The sequence below is a fragment of the Bombina bombina genome, chromosome 7 (genome assembly GCF_027579735.1).
Source record: "Bombina bombina isolate aBomBom1 chromosome 7, aBomBom1.pri, whole genome shotgun sequence".
Classification (NCBI taxonomy): domain Eukaryota; kingdom Metazoa; phylum Chordata; class Amphibia; order Anura; family Bombinatoridae; genus Bombina; species Bombina bombina.
Genome location: NC_069505.1, coordinates 295,216,319 through 295,243,415, shown reverse-complemented (window position 1 = coordinate 295,243,415; position 27,097 = coordinate 295,216,319). Strand labels below are relative to the sequence as shown.

At 39.8% G+C, this 27,097-nt stretch overlaps 1 protein-coding gene across 1 annotated transcript in view; it reads left to right on the top strand.

Moving 5' to 3' along the window:
- Positions 1–27,097, top strand: part of DENND6A (DENN domain containing 6A) — a 195,620-nt gene that overhangs the window by 118,979 nt on the left and 49,544 nt on the right. The window contains exons 10-15 of the mRNA XM_053720858.1: positions 6,771–6,893; positions 9,581–9,676; positions 10,907–11,001; positions 12,122–12,187; positions 12,807–12,871; positions 14,529–14,618. Coding sequence (XP_053576833.1) covers positions 6,771–6,893; positions 9,581–9,676; positions 10,907–11,001; positions 12,122–12,187; positions 12,807–12,871; positions 14,529–14,618 — 535 coding nt within the window. The remainder of the gene's footprint in view (positions 1–6,770; positions 6,894–9,580; positions 9,677–10,906; positions 11,002–12,121; positions 12,188–12,806; positions 12,872–14,528; positions 14,619–27,097) is intronic.

Sequence of the window (27,097 nt, the reverse complement as noted above, 5' to 3'; positions counted from 1 at the left end):
GACACTCTAAGCTATGGTTGGGCACTTTGTTTATAAAGTTCTAAATATATGTATTCAAACATTTATTTGCCTTGACTCAGAATGTTCAACATTCCTTATTTTTCAGACAGTCAGTTTCATATTTGGGATAAATGCATTTGTTTCATTCATTTTTTCTTACCTTAAAAAATTTGACTTTTTCCCTGTGGGCTGTTAGGCTCGCGGGGGCAGAAAATGCTTCATTTTATTGCGTCATTCTTGGCGCAGACTTTTTTGGCGCTAAATTTTTTTTCTGTTTCCGCCGTCATACGTGTCGCCGGAAGTTGCGTCATTTTTTGACGTTTTTTTTTTGCGTCAAAAATGTCGGCGTTCCGGATGTGGCGTCATTTTTGGCGCCAAAAGCATTTAGGCGCCAAATAATGTGGTCGTCTTTTTTGGCGCTAAAAAATATGGGCGTCATTTTTGTCTCCACATTATTTAAGTCTCATTATTTATTGCTTCTGGTTGCTAGAAGCTTGTTCACTGGCATTTTTTTTCATATTTCCTGAAACTGTCATTTAAGGAATTTGATCAATTTTGCTTTATATGTTGTTTTTTTCTTTTACATATTGCAAGATGTTCCACGTTGCAACTGAGTCAGAAGATACTTCAGGAAAATCACTGCCCAGTGCTGGAGCTACCAAGCTAAGTGTATCTGCTATAAACTTTTGGTATCTGTTTCTCCAGCTGTTGTTTGTATTGCATGTCATGTCAAACTTATTTAATGCAGATAAAATTTCCTTTAGTACTGTTACATTACCTGTTGCTGTTCCGTCAACATCTAATTTTCAGAGTGTTCCTGATAACATAAGAGATTTTATTTTTTTTAAATCCATTAAGAAGGCTATGTCTGTTATTTCTCCTTCTAGTATACATAAAAGTCTTTTAAAACTTCTCTTTTTTCAGATGAATTTTTAAATGAACATCATCATTCTGATACTGATAATGGTTCTTCTGGTTCAGAGGTTTCTGTCTCAGAGGTTGATGCTGATAAATCTTTGTATTTGTTCAAGATGGAATTTATTCGTTCTTTACTTAAAGAAGTATTATTTGCATTAGAAATAGAGGATTCTGGTCCTCTTGATACTAAATGTAAACGTTTAAATAAGGTTTTTAAATATCCTGTAGTTATTCCAGAAGTGTTTAATCTCCCTGATGCTATTTCTGAAGTAATTCCAGGGAATGGAATAATTTGGGTAATTTATTTACTCCTTCTAGACGTTTAAGCAATTATATCCTGTGCCATCTGACAGATTAGAGTTTTTTGGGACAAAAATCCCTAAGGTTATGGGGCTGTCTCTACTCCTGCTAATGTATTACTATTCCTACGGCAGATAGTACTTCATTTAAGGATCCTTTAGATAGGAAAATTGAATCCTTTCTAAGAAAAGCTTACTTATGTTCAGGTAATCTTCTTAGACCTGCTATATTTTTAGCGGATGTTGCTGCAGCTTCAACTTTTTGGTTAGAAGCTTTAGCGCAACAAGTAACAGATCATAATTTTATAGCATTATTATTATTCTATAACATGCTAATAATTTTATTGGTGATACCATCTTTTGATATCATTAGAGTTGATGTCAGGTATATGTCTCTAGCTATTTTAGCTAGAAAAGCTTTATGGATTAAACTTGGAATGCTGATATGTCTTCTAAGTCAACTTTGCTTTCCCTTTCTTTCCAGGGTAAATAATCATTTTTGTTCCTTTCCTCACAACAAGGAACAAAAGCCTGATCCTTCATCCTCAGGAGCGGTATCAGTTTGGAAACTATTTCCAGTTTGGAATATATCCAAGCCTTATAGAAACCTATAGCCAGCTCCTAAGTACCTATGAAGGTGCGGCCCTTATTCCAGCTCAGCTGGTATGGGGCAGATTATGTTTTCTTCAAAGAAATTTGGATCAATTCCGTTCTCAATCTCTGGTTTCAGAACATTGTTTCAGAAAGGTACAGAATTGGCTTCAGTTAAGGCCTCCTGCTAAGAGATTTTTTTTTCTTTCCCGTGTCCCAGTTAACACAGCAAAGGCTCAGCATTTCTGAAATGTATTTCAGATCTAGAGTTGGCTGGAGTAATTATGCCAGTTCCAGTTCTGGAACAGGGGCTGGGGTTTTATTTTATCTCTTCATTGTACCAAAGAAGGTCAATTCCTTCAGACCAGTTCCGGATCTATCATTATTGAATCGTTATGTTAGGATACCAACATTCAAGATGGTTACTGTAGGACTATCCTGCCTTTTGTTTAGCAAGGGCATTATATGTCTACAATAGATTTACAGGATGTGTATCTGCATATTCCGATTCATCCAGATCACTTTTAGTGTCTGAGATTCTCTTTTTAGACAAGCATTACCAGTTTTGTGGCTCTACCGTTTGGCCTAGCCTCAGTTCCAAGAATTTTTTTCAAAGGTTCTCGGTGCCCTTCTTTCTGTAATCAGAGAACAGGGTTTTGGTATTTCCTTATTTGGACGATATCTTGGTACTTGCTCAGTCTTCTCATTTTCGAAGAATCTCATACGAATCGACTTGTGTTGTTTCTTCAAGTTCATGGTTGGAGGATCAATTTACCAATCAGTTCATTGATTCCTCAGACAAGGGTAACCTTTTTAGGTTTCTAGATAGATTCAGTGTCTATGACTCTGTCCTTGTCAGACAAGAGAAGTTTAACATTGATATCAGCTTGTCAAAACCTTCAGTCACAATCATTCCCTTTGGTAGCCTTATGCATGGAAATGTTAGGTCTTAGGACTGCCGCATCAGATGCGATCTCCTTTGCTCGTTTTCACATGCGACCTCTTCAGCTCTGTATGCTGAACCAATGGTGCAGGGATTACTCAAAGATATCTCAATTAATATCTTTAAACCGATTTTACGACACTCTCTGACATGGTGGACAGATCACCATTGTTTAGTTCAGGGGGCTTCTTTGTTCTTCCGACCTGGACTATAATCTCAACAGATGCAAGTCTTACAGGTTGGGGAGCTGTGTGGGGGTATCTGACGGCACAAGGGGTTTGGGAATCTCAGGAGGTGAGATTTCCGATCAAATTTCAGAGCTCTTCAGTCTTGGCCTCTTCTGAAGAGAGAGTTGTTCATTTGTTTTCAGATAGACAATGTCACAACTGTGGCATACATCAATCATCAAGGAGGGACTCACAGTCCTCTGGCTATGAAAGAAGTATCTCAAATTTTGGTTTGGGCGGAATCCAGCTCCTGTCTAATCTCTGCGGTTCATATCCCAGGTATGGACAATTGGAAAGCGGATTATCTCAGTCGCCAAACGTTGCACTTGGGCGAATGGTCTCTTCACCCAGAGGTATTTCCTCAGATTGTTCAAATGTGGGAACTCCCAGAAATAGATCTGATGGCTTCTCATCTAATCAAGAAACTTCCCTGGTATCTGTCCGGATCCCGGGATCCTCGGGCGGAGGCAGTGGATGCATTTTCACTTCCTTGGAAGTATCATCCTGCCTATATCTTTCTGCCTCTAGTTTTTCTTCCAAGAGTAATCTCCAAGATTCTGAAGGAATGCTCGTTTGTTCTGCTGGTAGCTCCGGCATGGCCTCACAGGTTTTGGTATGCGGATCTGGTCCGGATGGCCTCTTGCCAACCGTGGACTCTTCCGTTAAGACCAGACCTTCTGTCGCAAGGTCCTTTTTTCCATCAGGATCTGAAATCCTTAAATTTAAAGGTATGGAGATTGAACGCTTGATTCTTGGTCAAAGAGGTTTCTCTGACTCTGTGATTAATACTATGTTACAGGCGCGTAAATCTGTATCTAGAGAGATATATTATAGAGTCTGGAAGACTTATATTTCTTGGTGTCTTTCTCATCATTTTTTGGCATTCTTTTAGAATACCGAGAATTTTACAGTTTCTTCAGGATGGTTTAGATAAGGGTTTGTCCGCAAGTTCCTTGAAAGGTCAAATCTCTGCTCTTTCTGTTCTTTTTCATAGAAAGATTGCTATTCTTCCTGATATTCATTGTTTTGTACAAGCTTTGGTTCGTATAAAACCTGTCATTAAGTCAATTTCTCCTCTTTGGAGTTTGAATTTGGTTCTGGGTGCTCTTCAAGCTCCTCCGTTTGAACCTATGCATTCATTGGACTTTAAATTACTTTCTTGGAAAGTTTTGTTCCTTTTGGCAATCTCTTCTGCCAGAAGAGTTTCTGAATTATCTGCTCTTTCTTGTGAGTCTCCTTTTCTGATTTTTCATCAGGATAAGGCGGTGTTGCGAACTTCTTTTGATTTTTTACCTAAAGTTGTGAATTCCAACAACATTAGTAGAGAATTTGTGGTTCCTTCATTATGTCCTAATCCTAAGAATTCTAGGGAGAAATCGTTGCATTCTTTGGATGTTGTTAGAGCTTTGAAATATTATGTTGAAGCTACTAAGTCTTTCCGTAAGACTTCTAGTTTATTTGTTATCTTTTCCGGTTCTAGAAAAGGCCAGAAAGCTTCTGCCATTTCTTTGGCATCTTGGTTGAAATCTTTATTTCATCATGCTTATGTCGAGTCGGGTAAAACTCCGCCTCTAAGGATTACAGTTCATTCTACTAGTTCAGTTTCTACTTCCTGGGTGTTTAGGAATGAAGCTTCGATTGATCAGATTTGCAAAGCAGCAACTTGGTCCTCTTTGCATACTTTTTCTAAATTCTACCATTTTGATGTGTTTTCTTCTTCTGAAGCAGTTTTTGGTCGAAAAGTACTTCTGGCAGTGGTTTCAGTTTGAATCTTCTGCTTATGTTTTTCATTAAACTTTATTTTGGTTGTGGATTATTTTCAGCAGGAATTGGCTGTCTTTATTTTATCCCTCCCTCTCTAGTGACTCTTGCGTGGAAAGATCCACATCTTGGGTAGTCATTATCCCATACGTCACTAGCTCATGGACTCTTGCTAATTACATGAAAGAAAACATAATTTATGTAAGAACTTACCTGATAAATTCATTTCTTTCATATTAGCAAGAGTCCATGAGGCCCGCCCTTTTTTTGTGGTGGTTATGATTTTTTTGTATAAAGCACAATTATTCTAATTCCTTATTTTATATGCTTTCGCACTTTTTTCTTATCACCCCACTTCTTGGCTATTCGTTAAACTGAATTTTGGGTGTGGTGAGGGGTGTATTTATAGGCATTTTAAGGTTTGGGAAACTTTGTCCCTCCTGGTAGGAATGTATATCCCATACGTCACTAGCTCATGGACTCTTGCTAATATGAAAGAAATGAATTTATCAGGTAAGTTCTTACATAAATTATGTTTTTTTGTTGGCTATTGCCTCTGCGCGCAGAGTTTCTGAGATTTCTGCTTTGCAATGTAATCCCCCTCATCTGGTTTTTCATGCTGATAAGGCGGTTTTACGCACTAAACTAGGGTTCTTTCCTAAGGTGGTGTCTAATCGTAACATTAATCAAGAAATTGTTGTTCCTTCCTTGTGTCATAATCCTTCTTCAGCGAAGGAACATTTGCTTCGTAATCTAGATGTGGTTCGTGCCTTGAAGTTCTATCTTCAGGCTACTAAGGAATTCAGACAATCTTCTTCTTTGTCATCTATACGGAAAAGCGTAAGGGGCAGAAGGCAACTACGACTTCTCTATCTTTCTGGTTGAGGAGTGTCATCCGCTTAGCTTATGAGACAGCGGGACAACGGCCTCCTGAGAGGATAACGGCTCATTCCACTAGAGCAGTGGCTTCCTCTTAGGCTTTTAAGAACAAAGCCTCAATGGATCAGATTTGTAAGGCGGCTACCTGGTCCTCCTTACACACTGTTTCTAAATTTTACAATTTTGATGTGTTTGCTTCGGCTGAAGCAGCTTTCGGGAGAAAAGTTTTGCAGGCTGTGGTGCCCTCAGAATAGGGTCCGCTTCTTTTTTCTGTTTCCTCCCGTTATTCATTCAGTGTCCTCTGGAACTTTGGTATAGTTTTCCCAACAGTAATGAATGAAGTTGTGGACTTTCCCTGCCTCGATAAATTCCTTTCCTTCCTATCAGGGAGAGTCCATGACCCCGCTCGTAATTTAATTTTTTGATGGGCGGCTCCCTTTTTATATTTCTTCTGGCACCTTTTATACCCTGATGTTTCTCCTACTTTTCCTTGTTCCCTCGGCAGAATGACTGGGGGATAGGGGAACTGGGAGGGATGTTTAAGCCTTTGGCTGGGGTGTCTTTGCCTCCTCCTGGTGGCTAGGTGTTGTATTTCCCAACAGTAAGGAATGAAGTTGTGGACTCTCCCTGCCAGGAAGGAAAGGAATTTATCTGGTAAGCATAAATTATGTTTTTCTTTAATGATAGAGCATGCAATTTTAAACAACTTTCTAATTTAATCTTATTATCAATTTTTCATTGTTCTCTTGCTATTTTCAATTAAAAAGCAGGAATGTAAAGCTTAGGAGCTGGCCCATTTTAGGTTCAGCACCTTGGATAGCACTTGCTTATTGGTGACTACATTCAGCCAACCAATAAGCAAGCGTAACCCAGGTCTGAACCAAAAATGGGCCGGCTCCTACGCTTTGCATTTCTGCTTTTTAAATAAAGAAATAAAGATAGGACAAATAAATATTGATAATAGGAGTAAATTAGAAAGTTGCTTAAAACTGCTTCTCTATCTGAATCATTAGAGAAAAAATTTGTGTTTAGTATCCCTTAAAGTCTTTTTTGTGCTCCTTTTTCCTAGGGGTAAATGGCTCTTATTGCAGATTATTGTCCCTTTAAAAGTATTGACTGTGTATAAAATAATTTCCATCACTCATTTTTCAGGTGCTTTTCTCCAGTGTTCTTCCATATCCAACTACTGTGGGAGCTTGTGTTGTTGGGGGAACCCCTTGTTGTCATGGCTCCCTCCCCATCACAGTCATCCGAGACCGTTTTAGCTCTTGTAGGGTAAGTGCTAAATTAGTTGCTCATAACAAGGGACACTGATCATTTTCTACTTACTCATATTTACTGGCAAGGCAACCGTGGCCCGTGATCAAGAAATCTTACTATAACTTTATTCTGTTTCATTTCAATTTCTTTACAGGGCAAGACAAATCCTGGAGCCAATGTTACTTATGGAGTATTCTATATATATCTATTAAAAATTATTCTTTTGGCTCCCAGGCTTTGTATAAGTCTATCAACCACTGAGTTAAACAGACGTTCAACTCAAAAGTAAATGCTCTATAAAATGTTTTATTAAAAATAGTATTATTTATTTTGCTTTATTTCTCTCTTGCTTGTCTACTTGTAAATGTATAGTCAGTCCAAAAAAAACTATCATTGCTTAATGAAAAACCTTTGTTATGTTGGTATGTATTTGTGTGTGTGTGTATATATATATATATGTGTGTGTGTATATGCATGTATGTATGTGTATATATATATATGTATATGTGTATATATATATATATATATATATATATATATATATATATATATATACACTGTATATGTGTGTGTGTGTTATTTATATATATATATATATATATATATATATATATATATATATATATATATATATATATATATATATATATATATATATACTGATGTGGTATTCACAGCCCCTGTTTTCTTACTACTGTTCTTTTGTCAGGAAAGTGCATTTTACCTTTTAGAGTCCTGCAACTCTTTCCATATAGATGAACCCAAAAAGCAATTTAGTACCAGCACTGTAAAAAGTTCCTTTATTGAGGTGACACATAGAGTACAGGAAAAATAGCAAACAGCTACGTTTCTGGCCTATTCAGCCCCTTTCATAAATTATTTACTTTTTTGTGCCTTTTTCAAGCCCCCCAGGAAGGCTGGTGGTCACACCGCATGCTTAAAGGGACACTGTACCCAAATTTTTTCTTTCGTAATTCAGATTGAGCATGACATTTTAAGCAACTTTCTAATTTATTCCTTTTATCAAATTTTCTTCATTCTCTTGGTATCTTTATTTGAAATGCAAAAATGTAAGTTTAGATGCCGGCCCATTTTTGGTGAACAACCTGGGTTGTCCTTGCTGATTGGTGGATAAATTCATTCACCAATAAAAAAGTGCTGTCCAGAGTACTAAACCCAAAACAAGCTTAGATGTCTTTTTCAAATAAAGATAGCAAGAGAACAAAGAAAAATTGATAATAGGATTAAATTAGAAAGTTGCTTAAAATTGCATGCTCTATCTGAATCACAAAAGAATTTTTTTGTTACAGTGTCCCTTTAACCAAGCAGCATGCTTCATAGCTTAGAATCTAACTAGAGCACAGGTGAAATATTCAGCTGATCAGTAACCATGGTTACTAAACTCTTCTAATCCATCAGATGATTATTTCACCTGTGGTCTAGCTAAAGTAATGGGTAAACTTTCCCCTTTGTATAAACAGATCTGTAAGGTTAGTGATATTTTAGATGGAGTTTAAGTCATCAGTGGTAATGAAGATGCGCTATAAGTTGCTTTTTAATGTATACGTTGAAATTCAAATACCCCATGCTGCAGCCGCCCTCTTCAAAAGTATTTTTTTTTTTAGATAACGGTGTGAACTGTTCTCCAATCCAATCAGTTTTCTGGCTACAAAAACAGTTTGTGTTAGTACCATATGGCTAGAACACCGATTGGAGAATAGTTCAAACCATTCACTCACAAGAAAAATAATTGGTTTTGAAGTTGGCGGCCCTAGTGCAAGGTATTGGAATTTCAGTGCTACATTAATAAGTAAGTTAAAGCGGGAAAAGTTTACCATCTCTTTAAGATTTTTTTCTGCATTCTCTTGCTATCTTTATTTGAAAAGGGCATCTAAGCTAAGGAGCCAGACAATTTTTGGTTCAGAAACACTGGACAGCACTTGTTCAAGAACAACCCAGGTTGTTCACCAAAAATGGGCCGGCATCTAAACTTACATTCTTGCTTTTCAAATAAAGATACCAAGAGAATGAAGAAAATTTGATAATAGGAGTAAATTAGAAAGTTGCTTAAAATTGTATGCTCTATCTGAATCACGAAAGAAAACATTTGGGTTCAGTGTCCCTTTAAAGAAACATATTATGGGAAATAAACTTTTGAGTATAATGTCTCTTTAAAGGGACACTGAACCCAAATTTTTTTCCTTTTTCGATTCAGATAGAGCATACAATTTTAATCAACTTTCTAATTTACTACTATTATCAACTTTTCTTCATTCTCTTGGTATCTTTATTTGAAAAGCAATAATGTAAGTTTAGATGCCGGCCCATTTTTGGTGAACAACCTGGGTTGTTCTTGCTGATTGGTGGATAAATTCACCCACCAATAAGCAAGTGCTGTCCAGGGTCTGAACAAAAAATAGCTTAGATGCCTTCTTTTTCAATTAAAGATAGCAAGAGAACAAAGAAATCGCTTTAAATATAATATTAATGAACCTAAATCTGTCTTTTTCTTCACTCATCCTACTGCAAGAGCACCACCTTGAGTTCAAATAAAATTATACATATGTGAAATTCAACCTCAGTTATTTCAGTATAAACAAACTATAAAATAAATCTTATTAACAAGCATAACACATCGTACTGAGGTGTCAACTGTTATTATTTTTTTGTATATATTATTCTTCTGTATTTTTCTTTTGCAGATGTATCTCACCTTTAAAGTACTGCAGTGATTTTCGGCCATATTTCACAATTCATGACACAGAGTTCAAGGAATATACCACCCGCACGCAAGCTCCGTAAGTGTTCTGAAGCAATGGTCTTGCCAGTTTTGTATATCGGCTAATCATAAGTGTCGTATTTTGTTCACATCAGATGTAAACAAATTTAAATTACGCAATCGTGTAGGCGATCACAAGATTTCAATGATGGGATTTGGTCAGGGGGGCAAGTCTACAACGCTAAGAACGCCCACCATGACCCGATCCCATTCAAGAAGGAAAATGGCTAGGACGTTCCATGCCGTCCTAACGGCCCTAAAGCCCAGCGTAGTTAGGACGGCATGGAACGTCCCAACATCGGGAAGAAGTTAGAGACATGAAAATTAAACATTCATAATTGAAACGGAACATGCAGTTTTAAGATGCTTCTTAATTTACTTAAGTTATCGAATGTACTTTGTTCTATTTGTATCCTTTGTTAAAAAGCACACCTAGGTAGGTTTCAGAAGCAGCAATGCACTGCTGGGCGCTAGCTGCTGATTGGTGCGTACACACACACACTCACACAAAGTTCATTTAACAGCTAAAGAGGAATTATCTAAGACAGAGGAAGTCACTTGCAGGCCGGGTTTATCATATTCCACCTGCTCCACTGAGGTGACAGTGCCATCCCTGAGATATCATTAGGGACACAATTTCTAATGATTTTAGCATAAGTGACATTGCTGCGAGAAATACAAACTCCGATTTACCTCTTGGATGCCACAAAATACTGCGACGCTTTCCTGGTTTACACAGGGTTATTCCCATTGTTTTGTGTGTGTGTGTAGGTTTCGAAACACCCATTAACCTCGTGGATGCCAGAGAGCATTGATGTCATTGCTCTGTCACTCGCACATCAATATCGTGGATAACATTGATCATTTAAAATACAGACTAGAATTAACCCATTGGATGCCCGTGTCATGGCTGACATTGCTGTGGGGGTGCAATGTATTGCAGTTCTCTTTGGCATTCAAGGGGTTACCCATAACCATTGCTGTAACTATAAACACTCGCCTCATTCCTATTTGAGATCCCTGGTGTCTAGATCACTATTTTATATGAAACCGTCCCTGTAAAAATGCACCTTCTCATGTGTGAAAGTAGAGCGATCAGCATAAAAAGATGTGGGTGAGAAGGAAAACATCAGGTGACTAAGTCAATAAAAGGAAATTGGCGACGCAAGCTTTTTTTTTCTCCTGTCATTTTATTCCATTCTAGTAGTTATTGCATTTACTGATTTAGTTATTTTATTTCTTTTCTTAGGCCATCTGTAATCTTTGGAGTGACAAATCCATTTTTTGCAAAAACATTACAGCACTGGCCTCATATAATCCGTATCGGAGATCTTAAGCTTGCAGGTACATTTTAAAATAGTTTTGTTACTAAATTAGTATTGTGTAACGTTCTGTTAGTTTAGCTCTGTGTTCTTATTGCACGTCCGCATGCCTTTACCTATGTGTTTAACATTTTGTGGGTTAAAGAGACATAAAGTCAAAAGTAAACTTTTATTATTCAGATAGGGCATGCTATTTTATTTCTATAATAAAATGTATTTTGTTCTCTTGGTATCCTTGGCTGAAGAGCATACTTAGGAGCGTGCATGTTTCTGGACCGCTGCAGTGTTTGCAACAATAGGTATGCTCTTCAACTAAAGATACCAGGGAAACAAAGTGAATTTGATAATAGAATTAATTGGATTTTTTATTCTTTTTTTTCTGCATTGTCTGTCTGAAACATAAAAGTTTAAAGGGACGTAAAACCCACATTTTTTCTTTCATGATTCAGATAGAGCATTCATTTTAAAAAACTTTGTAATTTACTCCTAATTTGCTTGAATCATTTGGTATCCTTTGTTGAAAGAGCAGCAATGCACTACTGGGAGCTAGCTGTACACATCAGTAAACCAATGAATGAGGCATATATGTGCAGCCACTAATCAGCAGCTAGCATGCTCCTGGGCATACCTAAGTATGCTTTCAAACAAAGAATCCAAGAGAACATCTCAAATTAGATAATAGACCTAAATTGGAAAGTTATTTAAAGGGATAGTCTAGTCAAAATTAAACTTTCATGATTCAGATAGAGCAGCAATTTTAAGAAACTTTCTCATTTACTCCTATTATCATTTTTTCTTTGGTCTCTTACTATCTTTATATGAAAAAGCAAGAATGGAGCCGGCCCATTTTTGGTTCAGAACCTGGGTAGCACTTTGTGATTGGTGTCTAAATATAGCCACCAATCAGTAAGCGCTTCCCAGGTGCTGAAGCAAAAATGGGCCGTCTTCTAAGCTTACATTCAAATAAAGATACCAAGAGAACAAAGAAAATGTTTATAATAGGAGTAAATTAGAAAGTTACTTAAAATTGTATGCTCTATCTGAATGCTTTTAACCAGTTAGATTTCCCCAGGGTACAATGTAACCTCATCACTTTCAGGAGCTATCTCTGTTTTGTTATCAAATCTCTCTTATCTTTCCAGGCGATATTCCAAAACAAGTAAAGGTGAAAAAGTTGAAAAATCTGAAAACCTTGGATTCAAAACCAGGTAAGACATTGTATTGTGTAGAAAAAGAAAATGTATTGGGGAGTGGCTTGTGAGCAGTACTGTTTTATTCAGATTCTAACCTGGCTTTGGAATTAAAGGGATATAAAACCCCAAAGCTTTTCTTTCATGATTCAGATAGAGAATGCAATTTTAAACAACTTTCCAAATTACTTCTATTATCTAATTTGTTTTGTTTTGTAAATAATCTTGTGTTGTAAATAATACCTAGGTATGCTCAGTATCATCAAAGCACCACTGGCAGCTAGCTGCTGATTGGTGGCTGCACATAAATGACTTGTCATTGGCTTACCTGATTTGCTCAGCTAGCTCCCAGTAGTGCATTGCTCCTCCTTCAATAAAGAATACCAAGAGAACAAAGCAAATGTTATGATAAAAGTAGATTGGAAAGTTGTTTAAAATTGCATCTCCTATCTGAATCATGAACGTTTTAGACCGTCCCTTTCAAATAAAAACTTCAAGAAAAGCAAATTTCATTAATTTCAAATTCTTTTTTTTTCTTTTCTTTTTTTTTAATAATAATATTATATATTATTATTAAACTAATATCTCTTCTAAATGTTACGTATCGTTGACATCTATATATTCATTGCTTTCACAGGGGTATATAGCTCTTACAAACCGTACCTGAACAGAGATGATGACATTATCAAACAGTTGCAGAAGGTACAGTTATTAATTTATTTTTCTGGTATTTCAGGTGGGGCATCTTTGGGGTAGATTTATCTAATGCTTTCCCCATCCTTTGAACCCCTACGGATGCAGGTTCTCACAAGAGAACCTGCAAGCCGTATTTAACAAGCAGCGGTCATCAGACCGCTGCTTTCCTAACCTCTCGCCACTTCTAAAGTGGCGAAAAACAATCTCCGTGGTCTAATCCGACCAGGGAGATTGACAGCTCCTGCCTGTGCGTGATTGACTGTGTGCAGGCAGGGGGCGGGATTGAACACAAGCACAAAATAGCGTTGGTGTGCAATGCTGAATTCCGATTCAGCTTGATAAATCGCCCCCTTTATGTTAAATTTCCACATTTTGCTGTTATGTGTGTGTGTGTGTGCGCGCGCGCGTGGGGGGGGGGGGGTAGGAATTATTGTGCACAAAAAACACCCTACAAATTGTATATGTTATTGGTTAATATTAAAACTACAAAATTTACTTTAAAAAATAGAAAATAAAGAGCGCTACAATACATAGTCTTCCCCAATAGTGGCTTAGAAACAGGCAGAAATTTAGAGGTTTAAATGTTATAAAGTATATCTATATAACTGTGTTTGTTGTGCAAAGTGGGCAATGGGTAGTAAAGGGATTATCTATATTTTTAAACAATAAGAATTTTAGTGTAGACTGTCCCTTTATATCTGAATATTGTAGGTTTTTCCCTTCCCCCAGACTCCTGACCTTTCTACATGCTGCATTTTGATTGGTTGATATATACAGAAGCTCATTTATACTTAGCTGGCTACACCAAAGGAGATGATTTACAATACAAAAGAGGGGTCTATGGTTTGCAAAAATTACAACTTACTTACCAAAATGGTAGTTTTAAATGCTTGTAAAACATGCATTTTATTTCCGTATCTTCTGCAATACAGTAATTAACTTCTGATACATATAGAGAAAAATAATTTGAATGTCCTTTTAAGTATAATCACCCCTGATTTACTATATTATTCTATCAGTCTGTGCATGTTAATTTGTACAGATCACTTTTGAAGTGTATAGGAGGATATAATATTTATTTCCATACTCTAGAGATTAATAAAGATCTAAATGCTCTAGGCGAAGAATTGCCCTCAAATCAATACCACTTTTTGCATTTATTAAGTGAATAGAGTGCTTGTGGGATTATTGTGCCATATGTTCATTTCATAGAAACGGTATAGTAATTGGTTTCTATTATAGAAAACAGCTGTCTTTCTTTGTACTGGCTCAAAATGTTAGGCATTGTGAAATAGATGAAAATACAACTCTTCTCGTGGAATTTTACCAATAAGTGGTAAAACTATAAATAGTAAATTTAAGTGCGATTATGATCAGTTGTAAATAATTATCAGATTTCTGGATTTGAATATATGTATAGTACGTGTTAGGTCTGTACTTTATGGTATTAAAACCTCTATACATCATTCTCTCCCCCCTCCGAACTTTGCCGGAAGAATAATCACACTAAGCAAATGCGCCAACCGTTACATGCTCACAATATATGTTCTGCCATGCATGTTATATGTTTGTTCAGGCAAGATAACACAGTCTGCAGCCAAGATCACAATGTAAATCTCTGTGTGATAGGTTTTGTTTTTAGAAGACTTTTTCTTTATTTCAGGGTGTTCAGCAGAAGCGGCCATCAGAGGCTCAGAATGCTATTTTACGAAGATATTTACTTGAGCTCACGCAGAGTTTCATCATCCCACTAGTATGTTACAATTTAATTCTGTAGAATATCTTTCAAATTTATTTTTTGTTGTATTTTCAATCCCTGAATTGTATGTTCCAAATCAATTTGTGTCCACTATAAACCGATCAAACTACTGAAGTTATCTTGTATTTTTCTATATTTTGCACTTTTTTTTCCCCTTCCTACAAATTACTGCTCCTGAGTAAATATGGCTGGTGAAGCTTTTTTTTAAAAAAACGCATACACGGGTATGCGCCATTAACTGGTCTTTTCCTGCTCGGGGCTAGGACAGGAGTGTGCCTTGTGTGGGATTTAAAGGGACATTAAACACTAAATAAATGCTAGATAGAATGATGCATTCAAAGAAAAGATTAGTCTGAGAGTAACATGTAGATGTATTTTTTAAAGTTTCATTAGCTGTTGAAATATTGACAAAATAAGTGTAAAGTTTTCGTGTCTATAAAACAATAGGAGCTTCCATGTTATAACTTAAGTTACCTTCTCTGCTGTGGCCAATTATGGACCGTTATAAATAGGTCACTAGAGTGTGCAGCCAATGGCTTTGTGGAATATAAGTGTTCTGCACTTCCATTTGTAACAGGAACTGTAAAGCTCACAATTTCAGAATGAAATTATAGGAAAAAGGGAGAAAAAAATATGAAAGTATATTGCAGAGTTTTTCTCTTGTTAAGTTTGTTCAGTCCACGGGTCATCCATTACTTATGGGATATATTCTCCTTCCCAACAGGAAGTTGCAAGAGGATCACCCAAGCAGAGCTGCTATATAGCTCCTCCCCTCACATGTCATATCCAGTCATTCTCTTGCAACCCTCAACAAAGGAGGAGGTCGCGAGAGGAGTTGGAGTTTTTACTTAATTATTCTTCAATCAAAAGTTTGTTATTTTAAATGGCACCAGAGTGTGCTGTTTTTCTATCTCAGGCAGTATTTGGAAGAAGAAACTGCCTGCGTTTTCTATGATCTTAGCAGGCGTAACTAAGATCCACTGGCTGTTCTCGACATTCTGAGGAGTGGGGTAACTTCAGAAAATGGGAATAGCATGCGGGGTCCCCCGCAAATGAGGTATGTGCAGTACAATATTTTCTGGGAATGGAATTGACTAAGAAAACACTGCTGTTACCCGTATGATGTAAGTACAGCCTTAAATGCAGTAGTAGTGACTGGTATCAGGCTGATAAATATATGCACAGTAGAGTTATTTTCTAGAGACTAGAATTTGACTGAGAAAATACTGTTAATACTGAAATAATGCTTAAGCCTTATCTGCAGTGGAAGCGACTGGTAGCAGGCTTAGTGATAACTTTGCATGACATTAAAAAAAAAAAGTTTGTTTTTAAAACGTTTACTGGCATGTTATTCGTTTTGTGAGGTACTTTGGTGATAAATCCTTTTGGGCATGATTTTTTTCCACATGGCTAACGTTTTTTTTCTGCATAGAAACCGTTATATCAGGTCTCCCACTGTTGTAAATGAGTGGGAGGGACCTTTTTTAGCGCCTTGTTGCGCAGTTAAAATTCTAGCACAGTCTTCCTGCTTCTTCCTCCTTGATCCAGGACGTCTCTAGAGAGCTCAGGGGTCTTCAAAATTCGTTTTTGAGGGAGGTAATCAGTCACAGCAGACCTGTGACAGTGTGTTTGACTGTGATAAAAGCGTTAAATCTTAATTTGATATCCGTTTTTGGGTACTGAGGGGTTAATCATCCTTTTGCTAATGGGTGCAATCCTCTGCTAATTAATACATTTAAAGAATTGTTGACTATAACTGAATTAGTTCTTTGTTATTCAACTGTGTTTTTTAAAAGCGCTGCAGCGTTTTTTATATTGCTTGTAAACTTATTGAAAGTAATTTCCAAGCTTGCTAGCTTCATTGCTAGTCTGTTTAAACATGTCTGATACAGAGGAATCTGCTTGTTCATTATGTTTAAAAGCCGATGTGGAGCCCAATAGAAATATGTGTACCAATTGTATTGATATTACTTTGAATAAAAGTCAATCTGTACCGATAAAGAAATTATCACCAGATAACGAGGGGGAAGTTATGCCGTCTAACTCTCCTCACGTGTCAGTACCTTCATCTCCCGCTCGGGAGGTGCGTGAGATTGAGGCGCCAAGTACATCAAGGCCCTTACAAATCACTTTACATGATATGGCTAATGTTATGAAAGAAGTATTATACAATATGCCCGAGTTAAGAGGCAAGCGCGACAGCTCTGGGTTAAGGACAGAGCGCGCCGATGACACAAGAGCCATGTCTGATACTGCGTCACAATTTGCAGAACATGAGGACGGAGAGCTTCATTCTGTGGGTGACGGTTCTGATTCGGGGAGACCGGATTCAGAAATTTCAAATTTTACATTTAAGCTTGAGAACCTCCGCGTGTTGCTAGGGGAGGTGTTAGCGGCTCTGAATGATTGTGACACGGTGGCAATCCCAGAGAAATTATGTAGGCTGGATAAATACTATGCGGTACCAGTGTGTACTGACGTTTTTCCTATACCAAAGAGGCTTACAGAGATTATTAGCAAGGAGTGGGATAGACCCTGGTGTGCCTTTTTCCCCTCCTCCGATATTTAGAAAAATGTTCCCTATAGACGCCACCACACGAGACTTATGGCAGACGGTCCCTAAGGTGGAGGGAGCAGTTTCTACTTTAGCCAAGCGTACCACTATCCCGGTGGAGGATAGCTGTGCTTTCTCAGATCCAATGGATAAAAAAATTAGAGGGTTACCTTAAGAAAATGTTTGTTCAACAAGGTTTTATATTACAGCCTCTTGCATGCATTGCGCCTGTCACTGCTGCAGCGGCATTCTGGTTTGAGTCTCTGGAAGAGGCGATTCACACAGCACCATTGGATGAGTCTTTGAGCAAGATTAGAACCCTTAAGCTGGCTAATGCGTTTGTTTCGGATGCCGTAGTGCATTTAACCAAACTTACGGCTAAGAATTCCGGATTCGCCATACAGGCGCGCAGAGCGCTATGGCTTAAATCCTGGTCAGCAGATGTAACTTCTAAGTCTAAACTACTGAACATTCCTTTCAAAGGGCAGACCTTATTCGGGCCCGGCTTGAAGGAAATTATTGCTGACATTACTGGAGGTAAGGGCCACACCCTTCCTCAGGACAGGGCCAAATCAAAGGCCAAACAGTCTAATTTTCGTGCCTTTCGTAATCTCAGGGCAGGAGCAGCATCAACTTCCTCCGCTCCAAAACAGGAAGGAACTACTGCTCATTACAGACAGGGTTGGAAAGGCAACCAGTCATGGAACAAGGGCAAGCAGGCCAGAAAGCCTACTTCTGCCCCTAAGACAGCATGAAGACAGGGCCCCCTTTCCGGAGACGGATCTAGTGGGGGGCAGACTTTCTCTCTTCGCCCAGGCTTGGGCAAGAGATGTACAGGATCCCTGGACGTTGGAGATTATATCTCAGGGATACCTTCTGGATTTCAAAACTTCTCCTCCACAAGGGAGGTTTCATCTGTCAAGGTTATCAACAAACCTAGTAAAGAAAGAGGCATTTCTACAATGTGTACAAGACCTCTTAGTGATGGGAGTGATCCACCCAGTTCCGCGAACGGAACAGGGGCAAGGGTTTTATTCAAATCTGTTTGTGGTTTCCAAAAAAGAGGGAAACTTCAGACCAATCTTAGACTTAAAAATCTTAAACAAGTTCCTAAGGGTTCCATCGTTCAAGATGGGAAACCATTCGGACCATCCTACCCATGATCCAAGAGGGTCAATATATGACCACAGTGGACTTAAAGGATGCCTACCTTCACATACCGATTCACAAAGATCATTATCGGTACCTAAGGTTTGCCTTTCTAGACAGGCATTACCAGTTTGTAGCTCTTCCCTTCGGGTTAGCTACGGCCCCGAGAATTTTTACAAAGGTTCTGGGCTCACTTCTGGCGGTGCTAAGACCACGAGGCATAGCGGTGGCTCCGTACCTAGACGACATTCTGATACAAGCGTCAAGTTTTCAAAATGCAAAGTCTCATACAGAGATAGTTCTAGCATTTCTGAGGTCGCATGGGTGGAAAGTGAACGTGGAAAAGAGTTCTCTGTTACCACTCACAAGGGTCCCTTTTCTAGGGACTCTTATAGATTCTGTAGAGATGAAAATTTACCTGACGGAGTCCAGGTTATCAAAGATTCTCAATGCTTGCCGTGTCCTTCACTCCATTCCAAGCCCATCAGTAGCTCAGTGCATGGAAGTAATCGGCTTAATGGTCGCGGCAATGGACATAGTGCCATTTGCGCGCCTACATCTCAGACCGCTGCAACTATGCATGCTAAGTCAATGGAACGGGGATTACTCAGATCTGTCCCCTTTGCTAAATCTGGACCAGGAGACCAGAGATTCTCTTCTCTGGTGGTTGTCACGGGTTCATCTGTCCAAAGGAATTACTTTTCGCAGACCAGATTGGACGATTGTAACAACAGATGCCAGCCTACTAGGCTGGGGAGCAGTCTGGAACTCCCTGAAGGCTCAGGGATCGTGGACTCAGGAGGAGAAACTCCTCCCGATAAACATTCTAGAATTAAGAGCAATATTCAATGCTCTTCTAGCTTGGCCTCAGTTAGCAACACTGAGGTTCATCAGATTTCAGTCGGACAACATCACAACTGTGGCTTACATCAATCATCAAGGGGGAACCAGGAGTTCCCTAGCGATGTTGGAAGTCTCGAAGATAATTCGCTGGGCAGAGTCTCACTCTTGCCACCTGTCAGCGATCTACATCCCAGGCGTGGAGAACTGGGAGGCGGATTTTCGAAGTCGCCAGACTTTTCATCCGGGGGAGTGGGAACTTCACCCGGAGGTATTTGCTCAACTGATTCGTCGTTGGGGCAAACCGGATCTGGATCTCATGGCATCTCGCCAGAACGCCAAGCTTCCTTGTTACGGATCCAGGTCCAGGGACCCGGGAGCGGTGCTGGTAGATGCACTAGCAGCCCCTTGGGGTTTCAACATAGCTTATGTGTTTCCACCTTTTCCGTTGCTACCTCGACTGATTGCCAGGATCAAACAGGAGAGAGCATCGGTGATTCTGATAGCGCCTGCGTGGCCACGCAGGACCTGGTATGCAGACCTAGTGGACATGTCGTCCTGTCCACCATGGTCTCTACCCCTGAGGCAGGACCTTCTAATTCAGGGTCCTTTCAACCATCCAAACCTAATTTCTCTGAGGCTGACTGCTTGGAAATTGAACGCTTGATTCTATCAAAGCGTGGGTTTTCGGATTCGGTTATTGATACATTAATACAGGCTCGGAAACCTGTTACCAGAAAAATTTACCACAAGATATGGCGTAAATATTTATATTGGTGTGAATCCAAGAGTTACTCATGGAGTAAGGTTAGGATTCCTAGGATATTGTCTTTTCTACAAGAGGGTTTAGAAAAGGGCTTATCCGCTAGTTCACTAAAGGGACAGATTTCTGCTCTGTCTATTCTTTTACACAAGCGTCTGGCAGAGAATCCAGACGTCCAGGCTTTTTGTCAGTCTTTGGTTAGGATTAAGCCTGTGTTTAAAACTGTTGCTCCTCCGTGGAGCTTAAACTTGGTTCTTAAAGTTCTTCAGGGTGTTCCGTTTGAACCCCTTCATTCCATTGATATTAAGCTTTTATCTTGGAAAGTTCTGTTTTTGATGGCTATTTCCTCGGCTCGAAGAGTCTCTGAGTTATCTGCCTTACATTGTGATTCTCCTTATCTGATTTTTCATTCAGACAAGGTAGTCCTGCGTACTAAACCTGGGTTTTTACCTAAGGTTGTTTCTAACAGGAATATCAATCAAGAGATTGTTGTTCCTTCTTTGAGGAAGGATTAGGACATAATGATGGAACGTCTTTTGCATAATCTAGACGTGGTCCGTGCCCTGAAGTTCTACTTACAGGCAACTAAAGATTTTCGACAAACTTCTTCTCTGTTTGTCGTTTACTCTGGACAGAGGAGAGGTCAAAAGGCTTCGGCTACCTCTCTCTCTTTTTGGCTTCGTAGCATAATACGCTTAGCCTACGAGACTGCTGGACAGCAGCCTCCTGAAAAAATTACAGCTCATTCCACTAGAGCTGTGGCTTCCACCTGGGCCTTTAAGAATGAGGCCTCTGTTGAACAGATTTGCAAGGCTGCAACTTGGTCTTCACTTCATACTTTTTCCAAATTTTACAAATTTGACACTTTTGCTTCTTCGGAGGCTGTTTTTGGGAGAAAGGTTCTACAGGCAGTGGTTCCTGCCTTGTCCCTCCCATCATCCGTGTACTTTAGCCTTGGTATTGGTATCCCATAAGTAATGGATGACCCGTGGACTGAACACACTTAACAAGAGAAAACATAATTTATGCTTACCTGATAAATTTATTTCTCTTGTAGTGTGTTCAGTCCACGGCCCGCCCTGTCTTTTTGAGGCAGGTTCTAAATTTTAAATTATAACTCCAGTCACCACTGCACCCTATAGTTTCTCCTTTCTCATCTTGTTTCGGTCGAATGACTGGATATGACATGTGAGGGGAGGAGCTATATAGCAGCTCTGCTTGGGTGATCCTCTTGCAACTTCCTGTTGGGAAGGAGAATATATCCCATAAGTAATGGATGACCCGTGGACTGAACACACTACAAGAGAAATAAATTTATCAGGTAAGCATAAATTGTTTTTTTTATCATTTTATATTCCCATCTCAAAGTGTTTGATGTCCCTTTTAAACTTTTACTTTGCACGTCATTAGCAACACGCAATTGTTTAAAGGGACACTAAACCAAATTTTTTTCTTTCATGATTCAGATAGAGCAGCAATTTTAAGCAACTTTCTAATTTATTCCTATTCTCAATTTTTCTTTGTTCTCTTGCTATCTTGCTCAGAGAACGCTATATTACTAAAATGGAGATTTCTTTTGGTCTTATTCCGGCCGCCGTAGCTCTATTGGTGATGTTGCATGCCACTGACACACGTGCGCATTAACAAAGATCGCGATACCGGCTCCTACATAAGTATACCTCTGTGATAGGAGACTCATAATGAGTCCCACAGTGTGTATGGAAAAGATAAAGGGAAATTTGATAAAGCAATTCAATTATTTGGCTTGTAATTATCTTCATTTTAAAAAAAAAAATTTTTAGAGTTTTTTATAACTTTAATATTTAAAAAATAAATAAATTAACATTTCTCTTGTAAGGTGTATCCAGTCCACGGATTCATCTATTACTTGTGGGATATTCTCCTTCCCAACAGGAAGCTGCAAGAGGACACCCACAGCAGAGCTGTCTATATGGCTCCTCCCCTAACTGCCACCTCCAGTCATTCTCTTGCAGCTCTCGATAAGAAAGGAAGTATCAAGAGAGATGTGGTGAATTAGTGTAGTTTATCTTCAATCAAAAGTTTGTTATTTTTAAACGGTACCGGCGTTGTACTGTTTTTACCTCAGGCAGAAATTAGAAGAAGAGTTTTGCCTGAGGTTTTTGATGATCTTAGCAGGTTGTAACTAAGGTCCACTGCTGTTCTCACACATAACTGAAGAGTACAGGAAAACTTCAGCTGGGGGAATGGCCTGCAGATTAACTGCTCTGAGGTATGTTCATGTATATTTTTTTCTAGAGAGATGATAAGGTCTAGAAAATGCTGACAGTGCCTGATATATTTAAGGTAAGCCTGATTACAGTGATTTAACAAACGACTGGGATCATGCTTGCAGTAAAGGGTAATATTCATGTTACTTGCTCTTATTACTTAGTATGTAAAACGTTTGCATGATATATAAAAAACGTTTTTTACTGAGGTTGATAAATCTTTATTTGGGGCCTAGTTTTCCACATGGCTGACTAGATTTCTCCTAGGAGTAGTTATTTAGGGCCCTTTCACTTTGAGTGCATGGTGAGAGGGGCCTATTTTCGCGCTCTAATTGCGCAGTAGTTTTTACAATCTGAGATATCCAGCTTCCTTGAAGGAGTCCCCTGACATATAGGACCTCTGTAAAGGGTTTTTGTGCCTACAAAAGTCGTTTTATGGGCAGGTAGACAGTTTTTCTGCTTCGTTTTTGAGCCTGAGGGGTTAATCATCCATTTGCAAGTGGGTGCAATGCTATTTTAGTCTCTTATACACACTGTAAAAATTTCGTAGAGTTTACTGCTTTTTTTTCACTGTTTTGCAGTTTATGTGTTTGTTTTTTTCCCTTAAAGGCACAGTACCGTTTTTTATATTCTGCTTTTTCACATTTATTAAAGTGTTTTCCAAGCTTGCTGGTCTCATTACTAGTCTGTTAAACATGTCTGACATAAAGGAAACTCCTTGTTCATTATGTTTAGAAGCCATTGTGGAACCCCCTCTTAAAATGTGTAGCAAATGCACTGATCTTACTATAAATTTTAAAGACCATATTCTGGCTTTAAAAGATTTATCGCCAGAGGAAATTGACAAGGGGGAAGTTATGCCGACTAACTCTCCCCACGTGTCAGAACCTTTAACTCCCGCTCAGGGGACGCCAAGTACATCTAGCGCGCCCATAGCGTATACTTTACAAGCAAGACAGCTCTGGGGCTAGAACAAATACAGAAGCCGAAGCAGGAGAGCTTCTATCTGTGGGTGATTTTTCTGATTCAGGGAAGACACTTCAACCTGATTCTGATATGTCTACATTTAAATTTAAGCTTGAACACCTCCGCGTGTTGCTCAGGGAGGTTTTAGCAACTCTGGATGACTGTGACGCCATTGTAGTCCCAGAGAAATTGTGTAAATTGGATAAATACTATGCAGTGCCTGTTTACACTGATGTTTTTCCAATCCCTAAGAGGTTTTCAGAAATTATTACTAAGGAATGGGATAGACCAGCTGTACCGTTCTCTCCCCCTCCTGTTTTTAAAAAGATGTTTCCTATAGCTGCCGCTACACAGGACTTGTGGAGGGAGCAGTCTCTACCCTAGCGAAGCGTACAACTATCCCTGTCAAGGACAGTTGTGCTTTTCTAGATCCAATGGACAAAAAATTAGAGGGTTACCTTAAGAAAATTTTTATTCAACAAGGTTTTATTCTCCAGCCCCTTGCATGCATTGCCCCAGTCACTGCTGCTGCGGCCTTCTGGTTTGAGTCTCTAGAAGAGGCTCTACAGGTAGAAACCCCGTTGGATGATATCCTTGACAAGCTTAAAGCTCTTAAGCTAGCCAATTCATTTGTTTCTGACGCCGTTGTTCATTTAACCAAGCTAACGGCTAAAAACTCAGGTTTTGCTATTCAGGCGCGTAGGGCGCTATGGCTTAAATCCTGTTCAGCTGACGTTACTTCAAAGTCTAAGCTTCTCAACATTCCCTTCAAGGGGCAGACCCTATTCGGGCCTGGACTGAAGGAGATCATTTCTGATATTACTGGAGGAAAAGGTCACGCCCTTCCTCAGGATAGGTCCAACAAATTAAGGACCAAACAGGCTAATTTTCGTTCCTTTCGAAACTTCAAGAGTGGCGCAGCTTCAACTTCCTCTAATACAAATCAAGAGGGAAATTTTGCCCAGTCCAAGCCGGTCTGGCGACCTAACCAGGCTTGGAACAAAGGAAAGCAGGCGGCCAAAAAACCTGCTGCTGCCTCTAAAACAGCATGAAGGATCAGCCCCCGATTTGGAAACGAATCTAGTAGGGGGCAGACTTTCTCTCTTCGCCCAGGCTTGGGCAAGAGATGTCCAGGATCCCTGGGCGTTAGAAATTGTGTCCCAGGGATATCTTCTGGATTTCAAAGCTTCTTCCCCAAAAGGGAGATTTCATCTCTCACAATTATCTGCAAACCATATAAAGAGAGAGACATTCTTACATTGTGTTCAAAACCACCTAGTTATGGGAGTGATCCACCCAGTTCCAAAGGAGGAACAGGGGCAAGGCTTCTATTCAAATCTGTTTGTAGTTCCCAAGAAAGAGGGAACTTTCAGACCAATCTTAGATCTCAAGATCCTAAACAAATTTCTCAGGGTCCCATCCTTCAAGATGGAGACTATTCGAACCATCCTACCTTTGATCCAGGAGGGTCAATATATGACTACCGTGGACTTAAAGGATGCTTATCTTCACATTCCGATACACAGAGATCATCATCGGTTTCTCAGGTTCGCCTTCCTAGACAGGCATTACCAGTTTGTGGGTCTTCCCTTTGGGTTAGCTACGGCACCAAGAATCTTTACGAAAGTTCTAGGGTCACTCCTAGCGGTCCTAAGGCCGTGGGGTATAGCAGTAGCCCCTTACCTAGACGACCTTTTGATACAGGCATTGTTCTGGCATTCCTGAGGTCTCATGGGTGGAAGGTGAACGAAGAAAAGAGTTCTCTATCCCCTCTCACAAGAGTTTCCTTCCTAGGAACTCTGATAGATTCTGTAGAAATGAAGATTTACCTGACAGAGGCCAGGTTGTCAAAACTTCTAAATTCCTGCCGTGTTCTTTATTCTACTTCTCGCCCTTCAGTGGCTCAGTTTATGGAAGTAATCGGCTTAATGGTAGCGGCAATGGACATAGTGCCGTTTGCCCGCCTACGTCTCAGACCGCTGCAACTTTGCATGCTCAGTCAGTGGAATGGGGATTACACAGATTTGTCCCCTCTACTAAATCTGGATCAAGAGACCAGGGATTCTCTTCTCTGGTGGCTATCTCGGGTCCATCTATCCAAGGGTATGACCTTCCACAGGCCAGATTGGACAATAGTAACGACAGATGCCAGCCTTCTGGGCTGGGGTGCAGTCTGGAACTCCCTGAAGGCTCAGGGCTCGTGGACTCAGGAGGAGGCACTCCTTCCGATAAACATTCTGGAACTAAGAGCGATATTCAATGCTCTTCAAGCTTGGCCTCAGCTTGCTGTGGTCAGGTTCATCAGATTTCAGTCGGACAATATCACGACTGTAACCTACATCAACCATCAAGGGGAACAAGGAGTTCCCTAGCAATGTTGGAGGTTTCAAAAATAATTCTATGGGCAGAGGTTCACTCTTGCCAGCTATCCATATCCCAGGAGTAGAGAACTGGGAGGCTGATTTTCTAAGTCAGCAGACTTTTCATCCGGGGGAGTGGGAACTCCATCCGGAGGTATTTGCACAGTTGATTCAACTTTGGGGCAAACCAGAACTGGATCTCATGGCGTCTCGTCAGAACGCCAAGCTTCCTTGTTACGGATCCAGGTCCAGGGATCCCAAGGCAGCGCTGATAGATGCTCTAGCAGCGCCTTGGTCTTTCAACCTGGCTTATGTGTTTCCACCATTTCCTCTGCTCCCTCGTCTGATTGCCAAGATCAAGCAGGAGAGAGCTTCGGTGATTTTGATAGCACCTGCGTGGCCACGCAGGACTTGGTATGCAGATCTGGTGGACATGTCATCTCTTCCACCATGGACTCTGCCGCTGAGGCAGGACTTTCTACTTCAGGGTCCGTTCAACCATCCAAATCTAATTTCTCTGTGTCTGACTGCTTGGAGATTGAACGCTTGATTTTATCAAAGCGTGGTTTCTCTGATTTGGTCATTGACACCTTAATCCAGATGTTCAGGCGTTTGGTCAGGCTTTAGTTAGAATCAAGCCTGTGTTTAAACCTGTTGCTCCGCCATGGAGTTTAAATTTAGTTCTTAAGGTTCTGCAAGGGGTTCCGTTTGAACCTTTGCATTCCATAGATATTAAACTTTTGTCTTGGAAAGTTTTGTTTTTAGTAGCTATCTCCTCGGCTCGAAGAGTTTCGGAGTTATCTGCTTTACAATGTGATTCCCCTTATCTCATTTTCCATGCAGATAAGATAGTGCTTTAAAAATTTTATTTACAAGCTACGAAGGATTTTCGTCAAACATCTGCTTTGTTTGTGGTCTACTCTGGACAGAGGAGAGGCCAAAAGGCTTCGGCAACTTCTTTCTTTTTGGCTAAGAAGTATAATACGCTTAGCTTATGGGACTGCTGGCCAGCAGCCTCCTGAAAGAATTACAGCTCATTCCACTAGAGCGGTAGCTTCCACATGGGCTTTTAAGAATGAGGCTTCTGTTGAACAGATTTTTAAGGCGGCGACTTGGTCTTCGCTTCTTATTTTTTCTAAATTCTACAAATTTGATACTTTTGCTTCTTCGGAGGCTATTTTTGGGAGAAAGGTCTTACAGGCAGTGGTGACTTCCGTTTAAGCTCCTGCCTTGTCCCTCCCTTCATCCGTGTCCTATAGCTTTGGTATTGGTATCCCACAAGTAATGGATGAATCCGTGGACTGGATACACCTTACAAGAGAAAACAAAATTTATGCTTTCCTGATAAATTTATTTCTCTTGTGGTGTATCCAGTCCACGGCCCGCCCTGTCATTTTAAGGCAGGTGTTTTTTATTTTTAAACTACAGTCACCACTGCACCCTATAGTTTCTCCTTTCTCTTGCTTGTCTTCGGTCGAATGACTGGAGGTGGCAGTTAGGGGAGGAGCTATATAGACAGCTCTGCTGTGGGTGTCCTCTTGCAGCTTCCTGTTGGGAAGGAGAATATCCCACAAGTAATGGATGAATCCGTG